Here is a 21,389-nt window from a genome sequence, read left to right as displayed (position 1 = left end):
GCTGACCGATAAGTTATTGTGAATTCCAGGGCACGTGCTGTGCTTAATATTTGGCACGCGCGTTGTCGGGAACCTCTACTACCGATCGGCAGCGTTTTCTGACCATGCTCAAAACATTTTGCAGGGACCCTTTAAGCGAACTGTTACAAAAGTGAGCACAATATTCACTGCGTTTGTCCGATCGAGCTAGTTTTATGAGTGGTAGTCAGAGCCAGGAGTGACCTGCCGTAGAGGCGATGTTGTGCGTTAGGGAGAGTGAGGAGAGCGTGGGCTTCCTGGACGGAAAGTCAGGATGCCTCAGTGGTAACGATGCCGACATTCGGAATTGAGCGCAAAGAATAATTAACACAAACAATTTCTATTGTTCTCTATATTCCTAGTTGTCTTTCTTTCAGTACTCGGTCCCTAACCCCATAAAGTTAATGCGTTTTTCAGAGTTGAAATCTGTGCATGCATTCTGAGAGGATCGGTTGGTAAACTCACTCATGAGTAGACTCACTCCCACTCACGTCAATCCATGAGTGTAAGTCTGAGTGACTCCGGGTGGGTAACATTTTGGTGAGTTTGTATCCGAGAGAGTCCGACTGAGAAAACGTCAGTGAGTGTGACTTCGAAAAAGTCCGCCTGAGGAAAACTTTAATGACTTTGCGTCCAAGTGAGCGCTAAAAACGTAGATATTTAAGAAGTGATGCTGTCAAGCTCCATAATGGTTTCTCGACCACTTGTCTTCTCTACTAAACTTCAATATTTCTATCAGCCGTACACGAGCTTTCTTTGATAACAATTACTTCTGGTGCATCACTGCTGTAGCATTAATGTGCCAGCTCACATTATAAGTCAAGAGATGCGTTAGTTACGGGGGGGGGGGCTTGATAATTTGAACCTTCCTGAATTTCCTTTACGCAAATGTCTTGTTAAAAAATTTCCTACGATTCAACACTTTCTATTATGATATCCATAGTCCGCTGCATCCAAATAAAACAGAAAAATTAAGATACGGAATAAAAAGTTGGATACAAAATAATTAAGATACAAAATATAAGTAATTAGAATACTAAACAAAAACTCCAAGTAGGGCATCAATCATGTAAAATATAAGTGTTAAAAAGCATTCACAGCTTGGACGAACCAGGTGTATGCTCAAAGACTCATGCGCTGACTCACTAAGGCACAGATTAAGATAGAGCTGTGGGCCTGACTGAGTTCAAGTAAGCAATATCTTGGTGAGTTGGAGACCAAGTGCATTTGATTCAGAAAAATTGTAGTGAATCTTTTTCCGAGCGAGCCTTGTTGAGGAAAACATTGGAGAGTATGAGCCCTAAGAAAAGAGAAAGGTATTGTTGAGGAAGTCTGAGTGAGCTCTAAACTTCTTGCAGACGTATGTGGAGAACGTAGAACCCTGAGGAGGAAAAAAGTGGTGAAGAAGAGGAATACCTGAAGACGTGCCAATTTATGATGAAGATAATTGTCACTTTTTGACAGATGGCCAACTATAGCATGAGAACTGGGCTCTAAAACGAAGCAAATAAAATGAAGGCTGCAAAGGGCAAGTAAGTGTTTTGAAGCAATTTATTCTCTGGAAAATATCAACAATCTTGACTGAATGCATTGAATAAACTGCTCCACGACAAGGACTTTCCTGCGTAGTGGTAAGAGGGAAGATTCTGTAAATAAAGAAAAAAGAATACGTTAATATTACCAACTCTGAAAAAATGTAAAATAAATGACTATTACGTGCGCAATGAAAGCATAACTTACACTTCTTCTTGTGGAGGAGAGTGGAGTAGCTCAGGGGAGAACCAAGGCCATAGCCGTAGTTGAGGCCGTAGCCGAGAAGACCATGGCCGTAACCGAAGCTGCCAGAGCCGTAGCCGAGAGAGCCAACTCCGTAGTTGTAGTATGATGGAGCGGCGTGAGCAACGCTGTAGGTAGCGACGGCTGGTGCGGCGTGGGCAACGCCGTAAGTGGCAACAGCTGGAGCAGCGTGGGCAACAGTAGCAACAGCTGGGGCAGCGTGCTGGACAGTGGTCACGGCTGGGGCAGCAGCGTAGGTGGCGACAGCTGGAGCAGCAGCGACGACTGGCGCGGACTGCACAACCTTGGTCACGGCTGGTGCAGTGTAGGTGGCAACGCGAGTCACGGCTGGAGCAGCAGCGTAGGTGACAGCTGGGGCGGATTGAACAACCTTGGTAATGGCTGGGGCAGCAGCATAGGTGACAGCTGGGGCGGACTGAACAACCCTGGTGACGGCTGGGGCAGCGGCGTAGGTCACAGCTGGGGCGGACTGAACGACCCTTGTGACGGCTGGAGCAGCGGCGTAGGTCACAGCTGGGGCGGACTGAACGACCCTGGTGACGGCTGGGGCAGCGGCGTAGGTCACAGCTGGTGTGGACTGAACGACCCTAGTGACAGCTGGGGCGGACTGAACAACTCTGGTGACGGCTGGGGCAGCGGCGTAGGTCACAGCTGGGGCGGACTGAACAACCCTGGTGACGGCTGGGGCAGAAGCGTAGGTAGCGACAGCTGGGGCAGCTTGGACAGCAGTCACAGCTGGAGCAGCAGCGTAGGTGGTGACAGCTGGAGCGGCATGTACAGCAGTCACGGCTGGAGCGGCATGAACTGCAGTCACAGCTGGAGCAGCCTGGTAGGTTGAGGCGGTGCTGGTGACAGCTGGGGCAGCGTATCCAAATCCGTAGCCAACACCGTAGCCGGTCAGGCCAGAGTAGCCAACACCGTGGGACAGACCATAGTGAGAAAGGCCAAGACCACCGTAGCCGAGGCCAGCATAGCCGAGGTTTCCATAGCCTTGGCCATAGCCAAGGTTGCTGGCGAGGGTGTAGCCGCCAGTAAGGTGGCCAATGTTACCAGCCAAGGCACTGGTGGCCAGGGCAAGGACGACGCAGGTGCGCAGCTGAAATAAAAAATAATGAATTCATTCCTTTGTGTATATCCCAAATGTATTAAGCTGAGTACACTGTTCAGGGTATCGTTCGAGACAGAGCAGGCCGAATAACGCAAGGCTGTTAAAGACGATAGTTATACCGCGAGAACAGAACGACGACAAAGGGACAAGCAAGAGACGAGTCCTTCTTGTCCCTATGTCGTTGTTCTGTTCTCGTGCTATAACTATTGTCATGTCATACCAACTAGTCAAAACTACCACACTTCGCAGTTCAGGATTTGTGGCTCATTTTACGCTATATAAGGTGCTGAGCGTACGAATACAATGAAAGCTGAAATACTCATCAGACTGATGGAGTCGTAAGTTTCTGTTCAGGAGGCAAGTGCCTTCAGAACATGCTCAGAAAATAGTGCATCCTGTAAGAATTGCTATAAAATTATAATAGAATTTTTAGGTATAGCGGTTTGCAACTTGTGGGTCGAGTTTCTCTAAAAGAATAGTGTAGTTGAATCGATACAAACCATGACGGTGGTCTTTGTGAGTTGGAGGAGCAGAAGCTTCTGATCGTTGCCTGTGGCGAGTGAGCTTTTATATCAAATTATTGGCTTGTAGACGCCAGAAACAAGCCTTGAAGAGTGGAGAGGAGAATGGCAGTGCTTCTTTATATTCATTATTAATCAGTGCCATTGATACACGTATTAGCGTTGTAGGTTAAAATAAATGTTAATTTTCAAGCTTTTTTCTTCGAGTATATTGCATGACGTAAAAAGTAACCTTTTATTTGTGAATACATTCACATGCACTCGCCTGATAATACAAGTCAGACAGCATGCGGCCAAGCATGGCCCAATTAAACATTCTGTTCTAGTTGCACTTTGAATGCCGTGAATATAGCTGCGGATGAAAGAGTAAGGTACGCTTAAGAGCATGAAATAACCGGATGTCACGTAAGTTGCGACAGAACAAGCGTATGCTTGTTGCCTTTTTTATGGCTGCACGTAGTGTCGCTAGCAAGGTGAGAACTCAGTATTCCGCACGTGTCCTCAATCTTCTCAAGAAGCTATGCCTATGATGGGTTGACAACGATCATGACTTATTCCTAGTTCACGTTGAACAAAAACATGGTCAGCCCTGAAACTTTTACACAATTATTTTTTCTCTTCAGCGTGCAACTTCAATAATGCCCTAATTGTTTCAATAGCCCCAATTCTAACGAACAGTATTTTTAATGTGTTGATCTCCACCTGAAAGGTGTTCTCGAATAAAAAAATCGAAATAATTTTGTTGACAGTCTTTGACAGAAACCAGAACACGCCTTGCTATCAATGTTCTTCCGAGTGTATTGGCGGAAGGAAATAGTATAAGGGAATAGATATCAATAACGTGCGGTAGAAGTAAAATACTTGAACATTATGCTGCACAATACTACTTTCCTCGAACTGGCACACAACATATTATAACCATTGTGAACATAGCAGCTTTAAAAGCCGTTTTATGGCTTACTTAGGTACAACGTGCTTCTGATTGGTCTATGGGCAACTGCAGCAAATTTTATTTAGTACTAGTAAAGCAATGATCAATTAGCTAATCAACAATCTCATAGGTTGACGAGCTAAGTAGGCACATCGCTGCGTGCTTAAGTACATTTCATTTGTGAGACTGGGCATTGTTTTCAGTTAAAGTACGTAGTCTCGTACAGTACCTCTGGCCAGTGTTCTGGAATTTCTCGTCCGGAATCATTGCACATTTTCGCGACCCCAGAGTGGAATGGGAATGTAATGTTGAAAACGCTTGGAGAAACAAAATGTGAGTACAATTGAGCACAATTTGTACGAATTGAAATCGGCGAAAAATTAAGTTTTTTTTTCTTTTCGAAATAGCGCATGCTGCCCCCATGACACCATATTTTAAATGCGGAACATTTCTTAGCAAACTTCGGCGAAATTGAGCGTATCTATCTATCTATCTATCTATCTATCTATCTATCTATCTATCTATCTATCTATCTATCTATCTATCTATCTATCTATCTATCTATCTATCTATCTATCTATCTATCTATCTATCTATCTATCTATCTATCTATCTATCTATCTGGCCGCTTACGTTTGGGTGCTTTCGTGGTCACCCATTTAACTGGGCGTGAACAAAAATTAGCATGGCAGTGTAAGATTGTTTGACGAATATGATGCTCTGGTCACGACATGAATCATTTCGCAATCATGTCGCGCACGTCGTGAAACACTTCGCGTCAGACAGTGGCACATGCCGACGGGCGGGTATGTGCCGCTGGTATGCGGGAATGTGCCACAGGTGATTGACACTTAGTTTCTACCTAGAAACGATGACAACACACATAGACAATTTGAACGCGCGAGCGTTACGAAATACCCGACATTGATAGCGTTCACCCAACGATGCAAAGAATAAATGTCAGGGTACCAGTTGGTAATAAACCTATGCATTCTGTATGGCTATGAAGCATTTTACCTCTGAGCTACGCCAGGTCTCAGAAATACTTTCCAAACAGACGTTAATCTTCGTGAAACGACAATAGTGGTTGCAGTGCTGCCTACACAACTTTAAAAAGAATACATATGTACTCCTTTGATGCGGCCGTCACGTCGAGTTAGTTGTGGTTAGTTGCCATGCGCTGAATTTGATTTGTGTAGCAGTGTCCAGGCCCAGCATCCTCGCGAGCATCAGCGTTTCTTATCAGCTTCTGGTGTTGCCAAAACGCTTGTTCCAGTTGGCATCACCAGTGCAAAAAACTGATATATAAGGAGCTGCAATTCTTCAACCTATGTCTTCGTGTGCAACATTTGTACATATATTTAGCGTCATTTCATGACGTGTCGCTCATTAAAAGAATCGCAACATGGTAACCTTCCCTCTTTGTGCTTCGGATAGCGTCGATTCTCATGTGCGTGGAATCTGCCAATTTTTTTTTTTGAAACATCGACCATCAGTAAGTCAGAGCCTTGAATATAACAATGAAGCCGTGGCCCTGCCATGGTTGTCCAGTGGCTAAGGTACTCGGCTGCTGACCCGCAGGTCACTGGGTGGATTCTTGACTGCGGTGGCTGCATTTTTGATGGAGGCGAAAGTGTTGTAGGCCCATGTGCTCTGATTTGGGTGCATATTAAAGAACACCAGGTGGTCAAAATTTTCAAAGCCCTTCACTGCGGCGTCTCTCATAATCATATAGTTTTTAGAACGTTAAACCACGCATATCAATCAACAATGAAGCAGTGTTTTTGAAATTGCTTGGCTAATTTTGAGCATGGTACATTACAGCAACGCGTCCGCTGGTCTGTTCTTGAATAGACTGTGTTGGTCCCAACTTTGTCTCTACTCTTTGCGTAACCGCGCTCGGCTCTTTGTGATCGGTATTTGTGGTGCAAAACAGCGGCGATGACATACTCCACATTTGGTTGTGAAATTTTTCCCCCTATTAAGTGATGTCCCAGCCACCTGCAGTCCACGTATACTTCCCTTCTTTGTGTTTGCTTCTGTCATCTTCGACAACTTAGACGCATACTCAAATAAGCGCTTCTCTTATGTGTGAGCTGTATTGATGTTATCGTGATGCTTTTGTTCCCTATAAGCTTACGTATAGCAGCTTGCACGCCGTCTCATCTTATACTCGCTACGTCTTCACCCTCTTTCACTACTGTCGTCCCGGTCATGAGCGCCTTTGCCAGAATCTTTGTCGGCGAAGGTCTGTAGGTTAGTCCAGCACACTGGATGAATTGTCTGCCCTTCCAATCCGTACAGGGAGAGAAGGAGTATAAAGTTTTTGAAGCATTATCTAGGGAAGCCAGCCAAAGCGGGAAAGCCTACGTAACCGCGACCACGGCGCTGTTTCCCCGAGTGCCAACGAAGCTTACAGCGCCGAAAAAAAACCCATGTGTGCTCTGTTCTAGGGGGGGGGGGGGTGAAGAGGTCCGGATCACGCTAGCACCTGTTGGTGGCAACAAAAGCACTACTGACGTTACCACTGTGCATTACCACACTAGTTTCTACACCCGATGGCTCATGCACGCAGGAAGTCCGCTAATATGGCACATTAAAAACAACCTCTTTTATTTACCCACGAACCGAACAAACAAGCATCATGCTCAAGCTTTGCTCTGAAACAATACATGATGTAGCCGAAGTTTCAGTTATTTCATTCGCCACCTTAAGTTAGCCGGAGTAAAAACTAGGGGTGGCGTTAAAGTGTGAACTACCTACCAATATCTAAAAGCGAAATTGAGGCGTAGGGTAGCGAACCCATGCGCAGGGTAGCGAACCGGCTGCCATTAGACTAGTTGACCTCCCTGCAATTCTTTTCCTCCTATTTTTCCGTTGCGTTAGGATACACACAAATATCTTTATTGGAAGGTCCTATGATTTTGTGGGAAGTGCTAAAGGCCCCGTCTAGTTTTGATAAAAGCTGCATTTATTATTTTATTCAACTCATTTATCAATTAAAAATCTTAAGCATTGTCGCTCAAGACAGGTATGTGTTTGCAGAAGCATGTGATATAAGGAAAACAGGGGCTTGGTTGCGCTCGTGTCCTTCGTGTTCTTCTTGTCTCTGCGTCGTCGTTTTGTTCTCACGCTATAACTTTCGTCGTCGTATGGTCAGGCTTGGTTTCGGTTCGCACGTAAAGTTTTTGGAAGAACCTCTGTTCTTTTTGAAATTTTGAAGGTCACTCCCACTAGCACACGTCACAAAGGGGGGGGGGGGGGCTGTTGGATAGATTTGAAAAACATCCGGAACTCAAGCCAAGGGTGGTCACACCATTTAAATTTATTGTTAATTTTGTACGGAAGTACAGCAAAAGGAATTTACGACTGTACTTTTTAGTATACAATGGCTGCGATTTCGAATGCGGGAGAACACAAAAACAAGATCCCACTTTTACTCTTGCTTGGTTCTAAAGTTGCAGGCAAGTCACAAAACGTTGATTACTGAGCGAATAAGCTACCCTCAAATCCAAGGGCCATAGATAAAATAAGGGATCAATGACAAATTCACATAAAAGAGATTGCAGCGAGTGAAAAATAAAAATGAACCAACTTTTAAAAAACTGGTACTTGTGTATTGACGGCCACTACCTAAAGAAATTGACGATTTATGCTGCTTCATTGCTAAGGTGGACAATTGCACTCATATGCAGCACGCATTAGAGAAATTTTATATTTGACAAATAGAACATCTATGTCGTAGCAATAACCGAAAAGATGTACCATTTAGTGTGGTGATAAAATTATGTGTGGTGAAGAACTATGCTATGGTATATTCTACGAAAAAAATTAGTTAAAGTGGCACAAATCACGATGTTATGGTGCACGTTAAAGAGCCCCAGGAGGTGGAAAATTCTCAAGCCCAGAACTATGGCACCCATCATAATATAATCTTGGTTCCAGAACGTAAAACCTCGGATATTACTACACACAAACATTGCTCTTCTAGACCACATCTTCCGTGCAGCGTGAACTGAACAGGAATAAACACTCTACAAAGTGAAGATAGTTTTAGTCATGCTGTCTAAAAATAATTCATTCAGAACATGAACAACGCCACCGCATTTAGGAGGAATTGATTGTACGACATTTATAAACGCCATGAACGTGCTTTTGCTTTGCTTTTTACACATGTGAATTCTTTTGAGCTGGAGCTGCGAATAAAACTCTAAATGTGTGTAAGCTGACCCACGCAATGGTTCATTGTGGAGAGAAATATACGGCAACGAATGTTATAGGCGCGTGCGATAACTTAGCCACGAGCTAAACATGGCGAAAACGAGATGCCGAGTTAGCACATTCGACCCGCTGACCAGGCAGACTGGAAACAGAATTTTATTGTGAAACCGGCACTGCTCCATCTACCGTTAACTCTAGCAAGTATATAAGTTTCAATGCTTGGCGGTTCTAACCTCAGTTTAAGCGAGTTGATGCCATGCGTCGGATCGTTCTAGGTAAAGGTATTGACGGCTGTACTTGACCGCCCCTTGAAGCGCTTTGAGCTCTGCTGCTGTCGACGTCGTGTTGTGAGAGAACTTGTATTATAGCAATGCAATACCAGATGAAACAACGTGGGCTCCTGCAGAGGTATTGTAATTAGTGGAGCCATCGGTGTAAGCGTGTATGCGGTCAAAGTACCTTTCGTCCAACAGACGCAAAGTCGGTTGCTTCAGGGCTAGCAGTGGCATGCGTGCTTTCTAAATGATTCCAAGAACCGATAAGCGCACGCCAGGTTGACGGAGACTCCGAGACGCAGAAGCCGGACGCATAGAGCGTTTGAAGCCAGGTCGTGATGTGTCCTGGTGTTCCGTCACAATACCGCAGAACAAAGCATGGTGCCTCAGCGCTATAAAACACGCTAAATGAAGTAACGGAAGCCATGATGAATGCCGAAAGTACGCTCTCAGCGTCTCGACATTATATACGTTGTGACCGGCTGCTCTTGTGCGGTAACTATAGTTGCAATTTTCTATGAGCATCTTGGAAGGCCAAGACGTGTCCAAAGTGCTTAGGCTTGTACGCTTTATGGTGCACGAATGTGGTCTTGCACGCGTTAGACAGGGCAGGAAGGCTTTACCGGCAAAGTCAGAGAATGAGGGCTGTATAAAGCTGCTGCAAAGAGTGCACGGAGGGGCTCCATAATTTTTTTTCAGGAACACACCTAAATACATGCTCAATGCCAATGAGCTTTTTCTTCAGGATTGTGACATGTGGGCTCCTGGTTACGTAACAATCTACGATAACACCTTGTAATCTATGAATGCTCCCATACGCAATTGATTGGCCATTGGTGCACATAGCGTAGAAAGACATCAGTTTGCGTGTAGACATCACGACTGCGTATTTTTTTGTGGCGATAGTCAAACCTTGCTAGCGAAGGTATGCCGATGCCATTGTTGCCGCCTTCTGTATTCTTGCGCGCGCTTGAGGCCGTGCCCCGCCGGACGCCCAGACCAGATATCACCAGCGTAGAGAGCGGTCTGTGGCAGCATTTTGGAGAGCCCCGCTATAACTAGGTTGAAAAGGGTCTGAATAAAAACGCCAAGCACCCTACGTTTTGTGAAATGCTTATTCGCAGGCCCATCAGTAGGCTGGAGCGGCTGGAGCAACGCTACAGGTAGCCCTAGCGCGGGCAGCATGGGCAACACCGTAAGTGGCGATGGCTGGGTCAGAGTGGACAATGGCGGCAACACCTGTGGCAGCTTCGATGGCACCAAATGTTGGAACAGCGTTAGAGGACAGCAGTCATGGCTGGGGCAGCGGTGTAGGTGGCCACAGCTGGCGCAGCAGTGACAAGTAGAATAGACTGCGCAACCTTCGTGATGGCTTGGGCAGCGTATGTTGCAACGCGGGTGATGGCTTGGGTAGCAGCGTAGGGGACAACAGCGTAGATAACAGATTTAAAGTCATGACCCCGTGGCACTATCCTCGCTTTGAGAATTCTGATAAAAGACCTTATTGCATTCCCTATAGCCAGCGAAACCGTCTTGCATCACCGCTGATTTTCATTCGATGACGCTAAAAGCCAGGGTGTGACGTCGCTATCTCCACTGCATTTTTTGTGATGAAGTGGGAGGTCATGTGGGAGTGCTATAGCTTGCAGATATCTTTTGCTTTTCACCGGCTGATAGCGGTTTATTTTTGAAGGGGTGAGACACGATCACTACGAGTAAAGACAAACCGTTGCTGCGAGACAGGTTCATTGGCGTAGATCATTGGCGTAGATCGTGCGGTCAACGATGGGATGCGGAAAGTTTGTGATAACCAGTCTGGTAGTAGTGGAAATTGGCGTTTGAGCTTTCAGTTCTCTTGCTGAGACGATTCCGAAAAATTGAGCATGCCGTGACACCACGTTGGTCCGATAGTTTGGCGCTACTATAGCTAGTCACTGAATGTGACATGACATTCTATGACCCAGTACCACACGCCATCTGATAACTTTGCCGATAACTAAAGAAACTGCGTGAATAGTAAAATGGGTCAGTAGAAACCATAACTCGCCGAAACTTTTAAGTCAACAATAAGATGTTGGAGCTCACTGTACTGGTTTTGAAAGCACCCAAATCTAGCATTTCGATCACGATGCAACGTCATTATGTTATCTTTGGATTCGTGCTCAATTTGTAAAGACGTACTTGTTTCAGATTCGACTGGCGGACTTCTCTACATGCAACTCTTGTAGAACCGGAGAGACAACTTAACAGGTGTGGTGCAGCTGCGCTCGCTACGACACCCAGGGAGGCTCATTCCGCAAGCTTCACAAGCAACAGGTATCAAGGCCGTTTTTCTGCAATCAGGCCTAATGGACTACGAACATATCACTCTGAGGTGCAGATGGCAGTGAAAGCGGCACTAATGCACTGATAATGAGCACTTTCGTATCAACACGTTTTGACTTGATGCGTTCCCGCATGTGTGCTCTTGCGATCACGACCAATTTTTAATATCTCGAAGAACATGTTAAAAGTGAATGCTAAATTTGTTGGTGTACTTCAGTTAAGTTATATTAGTATGAGGTTTTTATTTGGTGCTTACTTTTTAGGCGTGAAGCTCCTCGTAGCGGCACCCGTTCGTTCCTCGTAGCCGTTGTAGTGCATAACAAGTATAACATTTTGACCTCCAAGGTGGTGCCGATGAGAGATTTCTTCTGTGCGTTGTTGAACATGAAAAGATAGTGCTCAATGTACATGCCAATGGCAGCTAAGGGGGAATGAGAGACAGGAGAATTCGGCTTTTAGTTAAAGCGCACGCTGCGATTTTTTTATTGTTCAACCACGCACAGAAGACGAGGAAGGGTTGCTACGTTATACTCGCTGGGCGTAACCTCCTAGGTTTTAAAAAGGTTTAGCGAGCGTTGGGCCCCAGTGCCATGAATACAGTGAACTAGTATATACAATGAACTCGAGGTGGTTAAATGGTGGGAAGTAGACACGAAGCGCAAGCCGTAAGAAAGTGTGCGTGTGCCTCCTCTCGTTCAGTCTTTGGAATTTCCGCTGGATGACGGTGCTTCTATATGAGGAATATATGATGAAAAGATGCGAGATGGTGGTACTTGGAGTGATGAATAGGATGACGGACGGACACACAAACAGATGCATGGACGGACGCACGAATGGCTGCACGGACGGATGGACGCATGGATGGACGCAGGAGCGTATGCATGGACGAAAGCAGGGACGGGCGCACAGATGAACGTGCGGACGCACGAACAGACGCACGCACGGACGGGCGGATGGACGCACGGGCGGCCACACTGACGCACGGATGGATGGACGGAAGCAAGAACGAATGGACGGACGGATGCTTCGCCCCACTATCTATCATTCACTCCGTGGATATGCTGCCATTTTTTTGTGTGATGATTCATTGATATGTGGCGTTTAACGTCGCAAAACCATCATATAGTTATGAGAGACGCCGTTGTGTAGGACTCCGAGCATTTCGACCACCTGAGGTTCTTTAACGTGCACCTTAATCTGGGCACACGGGCCTACAGCATTTTAGCTTCCACCGAGTGCTTTCTTTTTTCAACGGACTTAATTCAGTGTTGCGTAGAGGTAATATTTTCCTTTCTGGCCCTTGTGACAGAGACATACTGTGCGTTGCACATATCGTAAATTGTTTTATACTGTAGTTCGTTATGTTGTCGTTGCGCAAGAGCTTGTACTTTTTTACATTGCAATGTATTATTTGTGGGCATAGGCGAAATATAGTGCAAGAGTCGTCGACCATTGATTGATTGATTGAACGTTTATTATAATTTGTCACATGGGGTTTACAAACACTGATTGGACCCATAGCCTTAGGCTAGTGTAGGGTCCAATGAGAAAAGTATTGGACAGAAGCGGGAAATATCAATTACACATAATACATATGTAGCTATACAGACACTGTAAATATACACATATACAGAGTAGAGAAGTCTTTCTCTTCTCAAACAATCTGGTCACACCAAACAAAACTGCATTTGCGCATACGGAAAGTTATGACAGATAACTTCGTGGACACACCCAAAAAACATCATGTAAAATACATAAAGAACATCAAACTATCACAAGTTTTAGTTAGAAGGAAAAAAATGCTAGGTTTACAAGATTCACCAGCGTATATTTATACAAATGTAAGTGCTTACCACCAAAGAGAAAAAGAAGCATTTACAGCTTGCCCAAGAATTGATTTTTTTAGTTTCATATGGTCACAGCTACGTTCAAGGTACAGAATAAATGCGATCACCTTCACAGCCAATTAACGAACACTCGCCTACGTTATAGCGGTTTGTGATGGTAACGAGCTGTGTTGCAAGCAGCCGTACCGCAGTCACTGCTTTAGATTCGCTTTGAAGAAGTAAAATTTAGATGGCGTGGCTTACGCACAGTTGTCATAAGCCTTGATATCTGAAATAAAAATATTAAACAAAAAAGGGAGGAAGCGAGAAGGGTCTAATACTTCACGTCGTATAACCTTAACGAAAACGAGGAGGTAAAGTAGCAAATAAATATATAGAGAACATTAATTTTAATGTTTGCATTGTATTTGAATAATCGCAAATAGACGCGGAACGAGGAAAGTGGACGGAAACAGAACTTGCGACAGGAGACGACCAAACATGCGAGATTCGGATTAGGCGCCCAGCGCTCCTATGCCAACTGAGCTTCGTCGAAGCTCACACTCTCGTCCACTATCCGAGTACTTATGTTAATGCAAACCTTCACAGTGTTAGCGCTACTTTTAGACATGACGGCAAATGTGTAGCACTGTTTTATATTGGCCACATAATGTCACATAGCCCGTAAAAATGTAATGAGAGGACAGCTGATCAATAAGCCCACCTGAAGGCAGTTGCTAAAAGCATCAAGCACGTAATGCAAATATCCCTGGTTCGGTTTCTGCCTGAGGCAAATAGCTTTTTTTAATGAGAATGCATTTATTAGTCGGGCTATGTCAGGCGTACGTCGGGATCCGTCCACCGCCCTTTCCTACAGCAACACATGCGGGCGCGTGCGTACCTAGCGAACGGAGCTCCCACCATGTCACGTTTCGGCGACGATAGCTGTCAGCAGCAGCTGTTGGCGCACGTGCTTATCCTTGCCCCTAGCAACCAGAGCCCCCACCTCCTTGACTTGAACTAGATTTGCCACTGTATTAATGCAATGCGTTTGAGACGCGTTTGTATAACTTGTGCTGGCAGCGTTTGTGTAGCGCTTGTGTTGATAAGGCGCTGACATTGAAGTCGCCAGGTACAATGACAACACAAACAGGCGCTGAAGAATGTGAATATAAATGGGTACGGTACAAATCATCATATCGTCATTTATTTATGCCTTTCAATCACTACACTGTGTGCTCTAGGCGCAAGCAATGAATTTGCATTTTCTCACGATTCCCTTCGGGGAGGAAGGGGCATTTTCCCTCTTCACTTTCCTCTCCTTTGTGTCTCGGATAATACAATGTACCTAAAATAGTACAATTACATTCTCCACACCTTCCTTGGATTTATGATCAGCTGGCTCGAAGAGTTGATGTTGTCAAATATAGAATTGGGACCTCACGAATTCAGTTACTTCATTCATTTGTGTGAATGAAGTAACTAACCATTATGAATAGAATTTCATCCACTGAGAGGCATTTCGAGCCCTTCCATTGGCACTATGCTAAGAAATGCATTTTTGCTGTTGATACGCTACTCCTCTCATTAGCAGCCCAATTGAAAGTATCTATGAAGAGCAGATATTGAAAAAAATTGGCGTCTTCCACGGCTCACTGGTGTCGTCATGGGCATTGAAAATGATGCGTGGATTTTCAACCGCATAATATTGTACCCATTTGTAAGTTCTCTTAGGCAAGTCATCGGAAACAATCGTTTTTCGCCCCACCGTAGTGGACAAGTGGCTAAGGTAGCGGGCTCGAATCCCGGCTGCAGCGGCTGCATTTCCGATAGAGGCGGATTCTTGTAGGCTCGTGTGCTCAAATTTCGGTGCCCGTTAAAGAACCCCAGGTGGCCGAAATTTCCGGAGACCTCCACTACGAGATTTCTCATAATCATATGGGAGTTTTGGGACGTTAAGCCCTCCATATCAATCAATTCCTTTTATATTAGGAAGTATCTGATATAACAACTTCAAAGGTACTTTATTACACCGTGATGAAAGTAACTCCCAGTTTAATTTTTCTTTCATTTCGGTACAACTGTTATATTTTCCATACCGACTCAGGACAATCCTGGCTGCTCTGTATTGATTTTTTTCTAATTTATTAATCCAGCCTACTTGTGACGGGTCCCAAAGAGTGTAAGCATATTCTAAAATTGGTTGAATACAGATGAGGTAAATAGTGTTCATAGGTTGATAATCTGCACTTCTCAAGTTCTTTTGAATATAGTTTAATGCCTCCACAGTCTTAGCAACCACATAATTCACATGAGCATTCCATCCACAAACAATCGTGCGACAATAATACACCATAATATTAGTGCCTACTTTTTCCATCTAGAATGTTTTCCCTTGGTTATTAGTTAGCAGTTATTAGTTCTTCTTGTTTCAAAAACACATAAGGACGCACTTGTTAGTGTTTAAATTTGTTGGCCATTTAGGACACCATAAATAAATACGTTCAAGGTCAGCCTGCATTCACTTACATCATGTTCATTTCAAATTTTCGTTTAAATAACGCAATCATCTGCAAAAAGCCGATTATTGAAGCTTATGCCCCCAATTATGTCATTAATAAAAATGATGAATAATAAAGAAACCAGCACAGACCCCAACGGGACACCGGATGTGACTTCAAGGAAATCCGAATTATTGCTATTTAAAACAACAAATTGGTGCGTTGAAACAAGTAATTTTCCATCTAAGTAAAACTTTTATCGTCTATACATAGTGCTCGTTATGTTCCAAGAAGCAGAGGATGGGAAACAGTGTCAAAGGCCTTGCTGTAACATAGAAAAATGCAATCATTTTGGCCACCTAAGTCTATTTCTGATGCTCGGTCATTAAAAAACTCAACAAGCTGTGTTGTGCATGAAAAACCTCTACAAAAACCGTGTTGTTTCTTTGTTAAAAAATTGTGATCTAATAAATGGTTGATTATGGCCTTGTATGTTATATCTTCAATAATCTTGCAGGATATCGATGTAAGTGAAATAGGCATATCATTCCTGACGTCTTTATTGGAAGCTCCTTTGTGAATTGTGACTACATTTGCTACTTTCCTTTAAAGATTAGGTAAAGGTAAAGTGAAAGTTGATGAGCACACTGTTTTATAACTCTTGGAGAAACGCCATCAGGATCTATAGTTGTACTTTCATCGAGGTTCTCGAGCAAGGCCTCAATGCCACTTACACTGATTTCTAGTGGTTGCATAAAAAGAACACTACTATGTGGCAAAAGTGAGCCTATAGTAGACTTAGGAAGAAAGACTGATTGGAAGTAAGTATTTAAGCACGTGGCTTTTCTATATCGTCAGAAGGAATGTGTTCATTGAAAATAGGTTCACTTATTTCAACAGGATCAGACCCACACCCTTTTAATATTGACAAAAAGGTTTAAATTTTGTTCTCATATCTTCATTTTTTCTTTTTTGAATTGCTTCTTTATATCTTTTTATACTTCCTTGTACTCGCGTGTCAGTTCCCGTAGCTTTTCGTAATAAATTTCACGTTTTGTTTATGTGTATCTTATAAACGTCCGCCTTCGTTTCTCAATTATCTTCAGAATACTGTTGGTCACCCATGGCTTTTTATGCTTCTTAAGCCTAGCCGAGTCAATACTTGATATGGACTGCTCTGAATGTTCAAGCACCTTATTTTAAAATGCGTTCCACAAGTCTTCTACATTGTGCTCCTCCGCCAAGCACGCAAAAACAGGCAAATAATCAAGAACTCGTGCGGAAATTGACGTGTATTCGCCTTTATAAAAAAAGAACACTTTTTCAACGAGTACACTTTTTTCTTCGTGAAGTTTTTGTTTCAATTTCTACTACAACAACCTGATGGTCACTAATACCAGAAATTATATCTACATTACTTACTATAGTAGGTGAGTTACAAAAGATAAGATCGAGGGTATGATTAAGTCTCGTGTGTTTCAAGGCGTACAGTACTAACCCAAAAGTATCAATAACGTTTTTCATTTCAAGATTACTTCGGCTGGCATGCAATCCATCGCATTAATCATCTCTTGAGTTGAGATTGGGGTAAATTAAAATCACCAGCTAACATTATGGTGTGGTCACATGCCTCAGAAATGATATCACCTAATGTTTCTAATACACTGAAGTTTGCGCAGGCGACTGATAAAAATGTCCCAGCCACGAAAGAAAACCTGTTACCTAGTGTAATAGTACACCAAACCGACTCGATTGCGTCACTCTCGATGTCAAGCATAGAAGATGAAAGTGATGAATGAACCAACAAGAAAACACCGCCGACAAGACTCGGCCTATCTTTGAGATAGGCAGTGTAGTTGTGCGTAAACACCTCGCTTTCCAATCCTTTTCATTGACAAGGAGTGAGTTCTTAAAATTAACATCGGTGCCTGAGTTCAGGAATGTGTACACCTACTAGCTGGAACAATTGGCCGGCATTTTGGAGTACCTTACGCCAGGTGTAAAACCAAAGTATAAAGTCCTTGGCACTAAGCAGTCAATGCGGAAATGCAATACGACTCAGTCTTATCAACTTCAAATTTCTTTCACAGTTTTCGTAATTGTACCCTTATATTATACATACGTGTATGTTTTTTGTTGACAGTAAAAAACAGAAAAAAACAGACGCGTTCATATATTAGGTTTGATGAGCACTCACTTTACTGAGCGCGTCTACTGTTTCTTAGACATGTCCTGACTTGCATAACCAGGTTGTCTAACACTTTTTATTACAATTTCAAATCACGCAGTTAAGGCGACCGAAAATTCTGTTCTTGCTCAAGCTCGCGATTCTTCGGTTGTAAATCGCTGATACTGTGTCGCGAATGTGTTCAGACTTCATTATTGTCATCTTTCGAAATGAACACACGCTTATTTCTTTCTAAAGGGTGTCGTATCTTTAGCATTAAAATCACGTAACTCTTGCAAGTTTGCTGTTGCTGGTCAGCTGTCTGGATCAGCGTTTAAAATAAAATTCATGAGCGAAAGAAAAGGCGAAAAAAAAAAGCTCTTTGGAATGCAAGAGGACTGTCGCCTGATCGAGAAAGGTAATCAAGAAAATGCTTGCGACACAGACATGCTTCAAACAGATACCCACGTAAACGCTGGAAATTGTTAGATTGGTTTGGTCTGTGTAAAGTGCTGATGGGAGACATTACACGGAGATCATTTCTGTTATTCTGGTGGCATCAACTTCACAACATGCAGTGACCTTCGAAAGGGCGATGCATCCTATGCAACAAACATTCGTTATTTATATGCGTAGCAGCTTATGGTGGAGTTCATTTCGGTGGTGTACGGCGTGACCATCCTTACTGCGTATGCACCAACTCTCCCCCTCTCCTCACGATCACGCGAGGAGAAGGACGAGAGTTGACGCAGTGGGGAAGCGGGAGGACAAAAAACCCTCTCCTCACGTGAGCGCGAGGAGGCGGAGAGGAGGAGGAGTCAGAGTGCTGCCTCCACTTCGTTTCTGCTCTCCCATTTGTTTCTCTGCCACGGCTGTGCGATCATATATATGCTGCGTGCGTTGGTTGTGTTGCACTCTCCTATTAGCACTGGGTGTTCACTTTGCGACGCACACACGGTAATACACACAAATGGAAGGGAGACTAATGTAAGTGGTACACATCATATACACAACTCACACACACATGAGTCATATATGGAAACACACAAATGGAAACAAGAAATGGAAACACAAGCACTGCTTAACATCCCCACATGGATTGCTTTAGTGAGAGGTGATGTATCTTTTGTCAATTATTTGGTGTCCACCGCTTGTAGACGAAAGCATGTTTAACTAAATGATCTTCAGAACAGTGTTGCTTCAGCTAAAGAAGAGCTTTCAGTTCACCGTGGCCCGATAATTACTTCAACAACAGCTACGTTTGAATGAACAAACTCAGTGCACCATTTCAGCTTTACTCTGGTACTTTTTCAACTGCCTGCTGTTCAGCTTCAGTGCATCTGTGCAGTACCCGAATCACAATCCATGCACGCACTGGGGTGGTTTGTGGATACACAGAAATGGCGGTTTCAGGTTATCAAAGCACATTGAAATAAACTAGCTATACCTAAACTGAAATTCTTCATTGGTGGGAATCGGTGGCGATTTCATCAGGTAGTGCTCGAATTTTTGTGAAAGCACTGTTAATGTACTTGAACCAATTGTTACTTGCTTCTCGGAGTTAAACACTAAAGGTGCAAGTTCGAGTTCATATACACTGTTCTAATAACATCCGGAAAATCAATAGTCCTCTTCATCAAGCAACAGAAAAAAATTGTGTTTATCTTTTCAGTAGGGAATATATAGTGCGTTACACAAGCATTCACTAACCCAATAAAATAAGTAAATACGTCCGCTGGTTTATTGCGAAAAATATCAAAATGCGGTTGGAAAAAGTATTTTTCCATAAACATCAAGAGCAACATCAATAATTATTCACAATGTGCGACGCTTGCCGTTTTTATACAAACAGGCTCATCTTGTTAAAGCAATTTCATGATTAACATTTGTTGTGACTCACATAAGAAATTAACAGCGCATGTACCTGGGTAGAATATTGACTGCCTAAATCGCAACCATATGCTCGAATCGCTATCGACATTTTATTTTTGTAGTGCACAAAATCTGATAATTTCACCCGACTATCAGTGCTGTTGGTGTCGCAACGTTCATAGCTTACATAAATAATTTGCTGCCACTCAGATCCTTCCTAAGGTCATCGCACCAATCTTTCCCCCTGCACTCATACTTTTTGGTTGGCCCCTTTTTTGCCGTAATTCCGCATTCGCAACATAACCACTGCAAAATCGGATGAACTTTTTAATGGCACTCGGGCCTAAGCTTGGATATGCAAGCCGAAAGAAATGTTTAATAAAAAACAAGAAAACAACGTGTGCTTCAATGTCTCCTTATTTCTTTCCTCACCACCTCTATGACAGCTGGGGCATCTCGCTAGATCATTGCACCGGCAGAGGTGGTGTCTCATACCAATTGAATCATGGAGCGGCAGAACGCGAGACACCAGAGGCAGCGGGAAGCAAACACATTCCTTCATATTCTTGCCGATTTCATGTGCGATGCGAATATTGCTTCATGAAACTTTATATGTATGCGTGATTTTAACGCTTCTGACATCCAGTGGCCTTCCTTGTCTTGTAAGGAGTCCTGATGCTGTGATATGACATGAATTAATAAATATTTTTATTTGAACATACTAAAGTCGTCTTATGTCCAACTAAGCGGGATTCTATCCTACATTTAGTTTTCTTAAGTACAGATCTGTCTGACAGCAACTTCTATTGCGAAATGGTTGAATGAGTATAGGGTCATAAAGGTGTCTTGTTAACACCTTGCTATCCCACGTCCAAACTGCCTTATCCATACACCAGCTTTCCTGATTTCGCTTGTACTCCTCATTCACTCCACTTATCTGTTCACTTAAATGTATGCTAACCCATCAATAAACTTCATTAAAATTATCATTATCAGTTTCTTTTTCACTTGTGCTGACTAGACTTCCACAACTGATGTTTTACCTGCTCAGTTTGATACGTTTTGTGCGTTTCCTGACACTCAAGGTATAAGTTGTCTTGTTAAAGACTTTGAAGATCTTGTAAAGCCGTGTATCTGAAAATTCGTACCAATCAAGACAAAGAAGCCGTGCTATTCTTCCTTGAATAGATCGTCATCCCTTGCATTTGTGTCAGTTGTCAGTCGACTTAGGCGCTCCGGAAGATTCAGTCACCCCAGACAGAATTCAGAGTGCCAAGTGTGAACTCAACTCAATGTTGAAAACAATGGAAGATATTATTTATTTATTTATTTATTTATTTGTTGAATACTGCAGGCCAAAAAGGCCGAAGCAGGAGGGGCACAAACACAACCACAAGGTCAGTACATGAGTGACACAGCTTCACTAAAATACATCTCTGTAAGAGGAGAGCGAGTAGAAGAGAAACATCGAAATAAAGAAAGCACGCGATCAGTACATGAGTAACACAGCTTGACTAAAATACATCTGTGTAGGAGAAGAGCGAGTAGAAGAGAAACATCAAAACAAAAAAAATCAAGCGATATTCGGAGAGGAAGGGGGGCAATATTCACAGAATTAAACATTGGGTTCATCAAGATCGAAGGTTTGGAGGAAATCAGAAGGCAAGATATTCCATTCTGTTACAGTTCTCGGAAAAAAGGAAAACCTAAATAAATCTGTCCGCGCAAAATACCGAAATAAAGATCGGACAATATTTTATAGCGTTCAATTGCCGCATCTGTTAAGAATGAATCCAGCTGTATTTAGTGCTTTCAATAACTCTTTTC

General features: G+C 43.3%; 1 protein-coding gene across 1 annotated transcript in view; it reads right to left on the bottom strand.

Moving 5' to 3' along the window:
* Positions 1-1,551: 1,551 nt before the first annotated feature.
* LOC119172606 (uncharacterized) overlaps positions 1,552-21,389 on the bottom strand; it is a 55,006-nt gene continuing 35,168 nt past the window's right edge. The window contains exons 3-5 of the mRNA XM_037423764.2: positions 3,424-3,473; positions 1,759-2,911; positions 1,552-1,664 (exon numbers count right to left, since the gene is read on the bottom strand). Of these exons, the coding sequence (XP_037279661.2) occupies positions 1,663-1,664; positions 1,759-2,911; positions 3,424-3,473 (1,205 nt within the window). The 3' untranslated portion in view covers positions 1,552-1,662. The remainder of the gene's footprint in view (positions 1,665-1,758; positions 2,912-3,423; positions 3,474-21,389) is intronic.

The sequence above is a fragment of the Rhipicephalus microplus genome, chromosome 3 (assembly GCF_043290135.1).
Source record: "Rhipicephalus microplus isolate Deutch F79 chromosome 3, USDA_Rmic, whole genome shotgun sequence".
NCBI classification, from domain to species: domain Eukaryota; kingdom Metazoa; phylum Arthropoda; class Arachnida; order Ixodida; family Ixodidae; genus Rhipicephalus; species Rhipicephalus microplus.
This window is presented reverse-complemented; position numbering and strand designations above follow the sequence as displayed.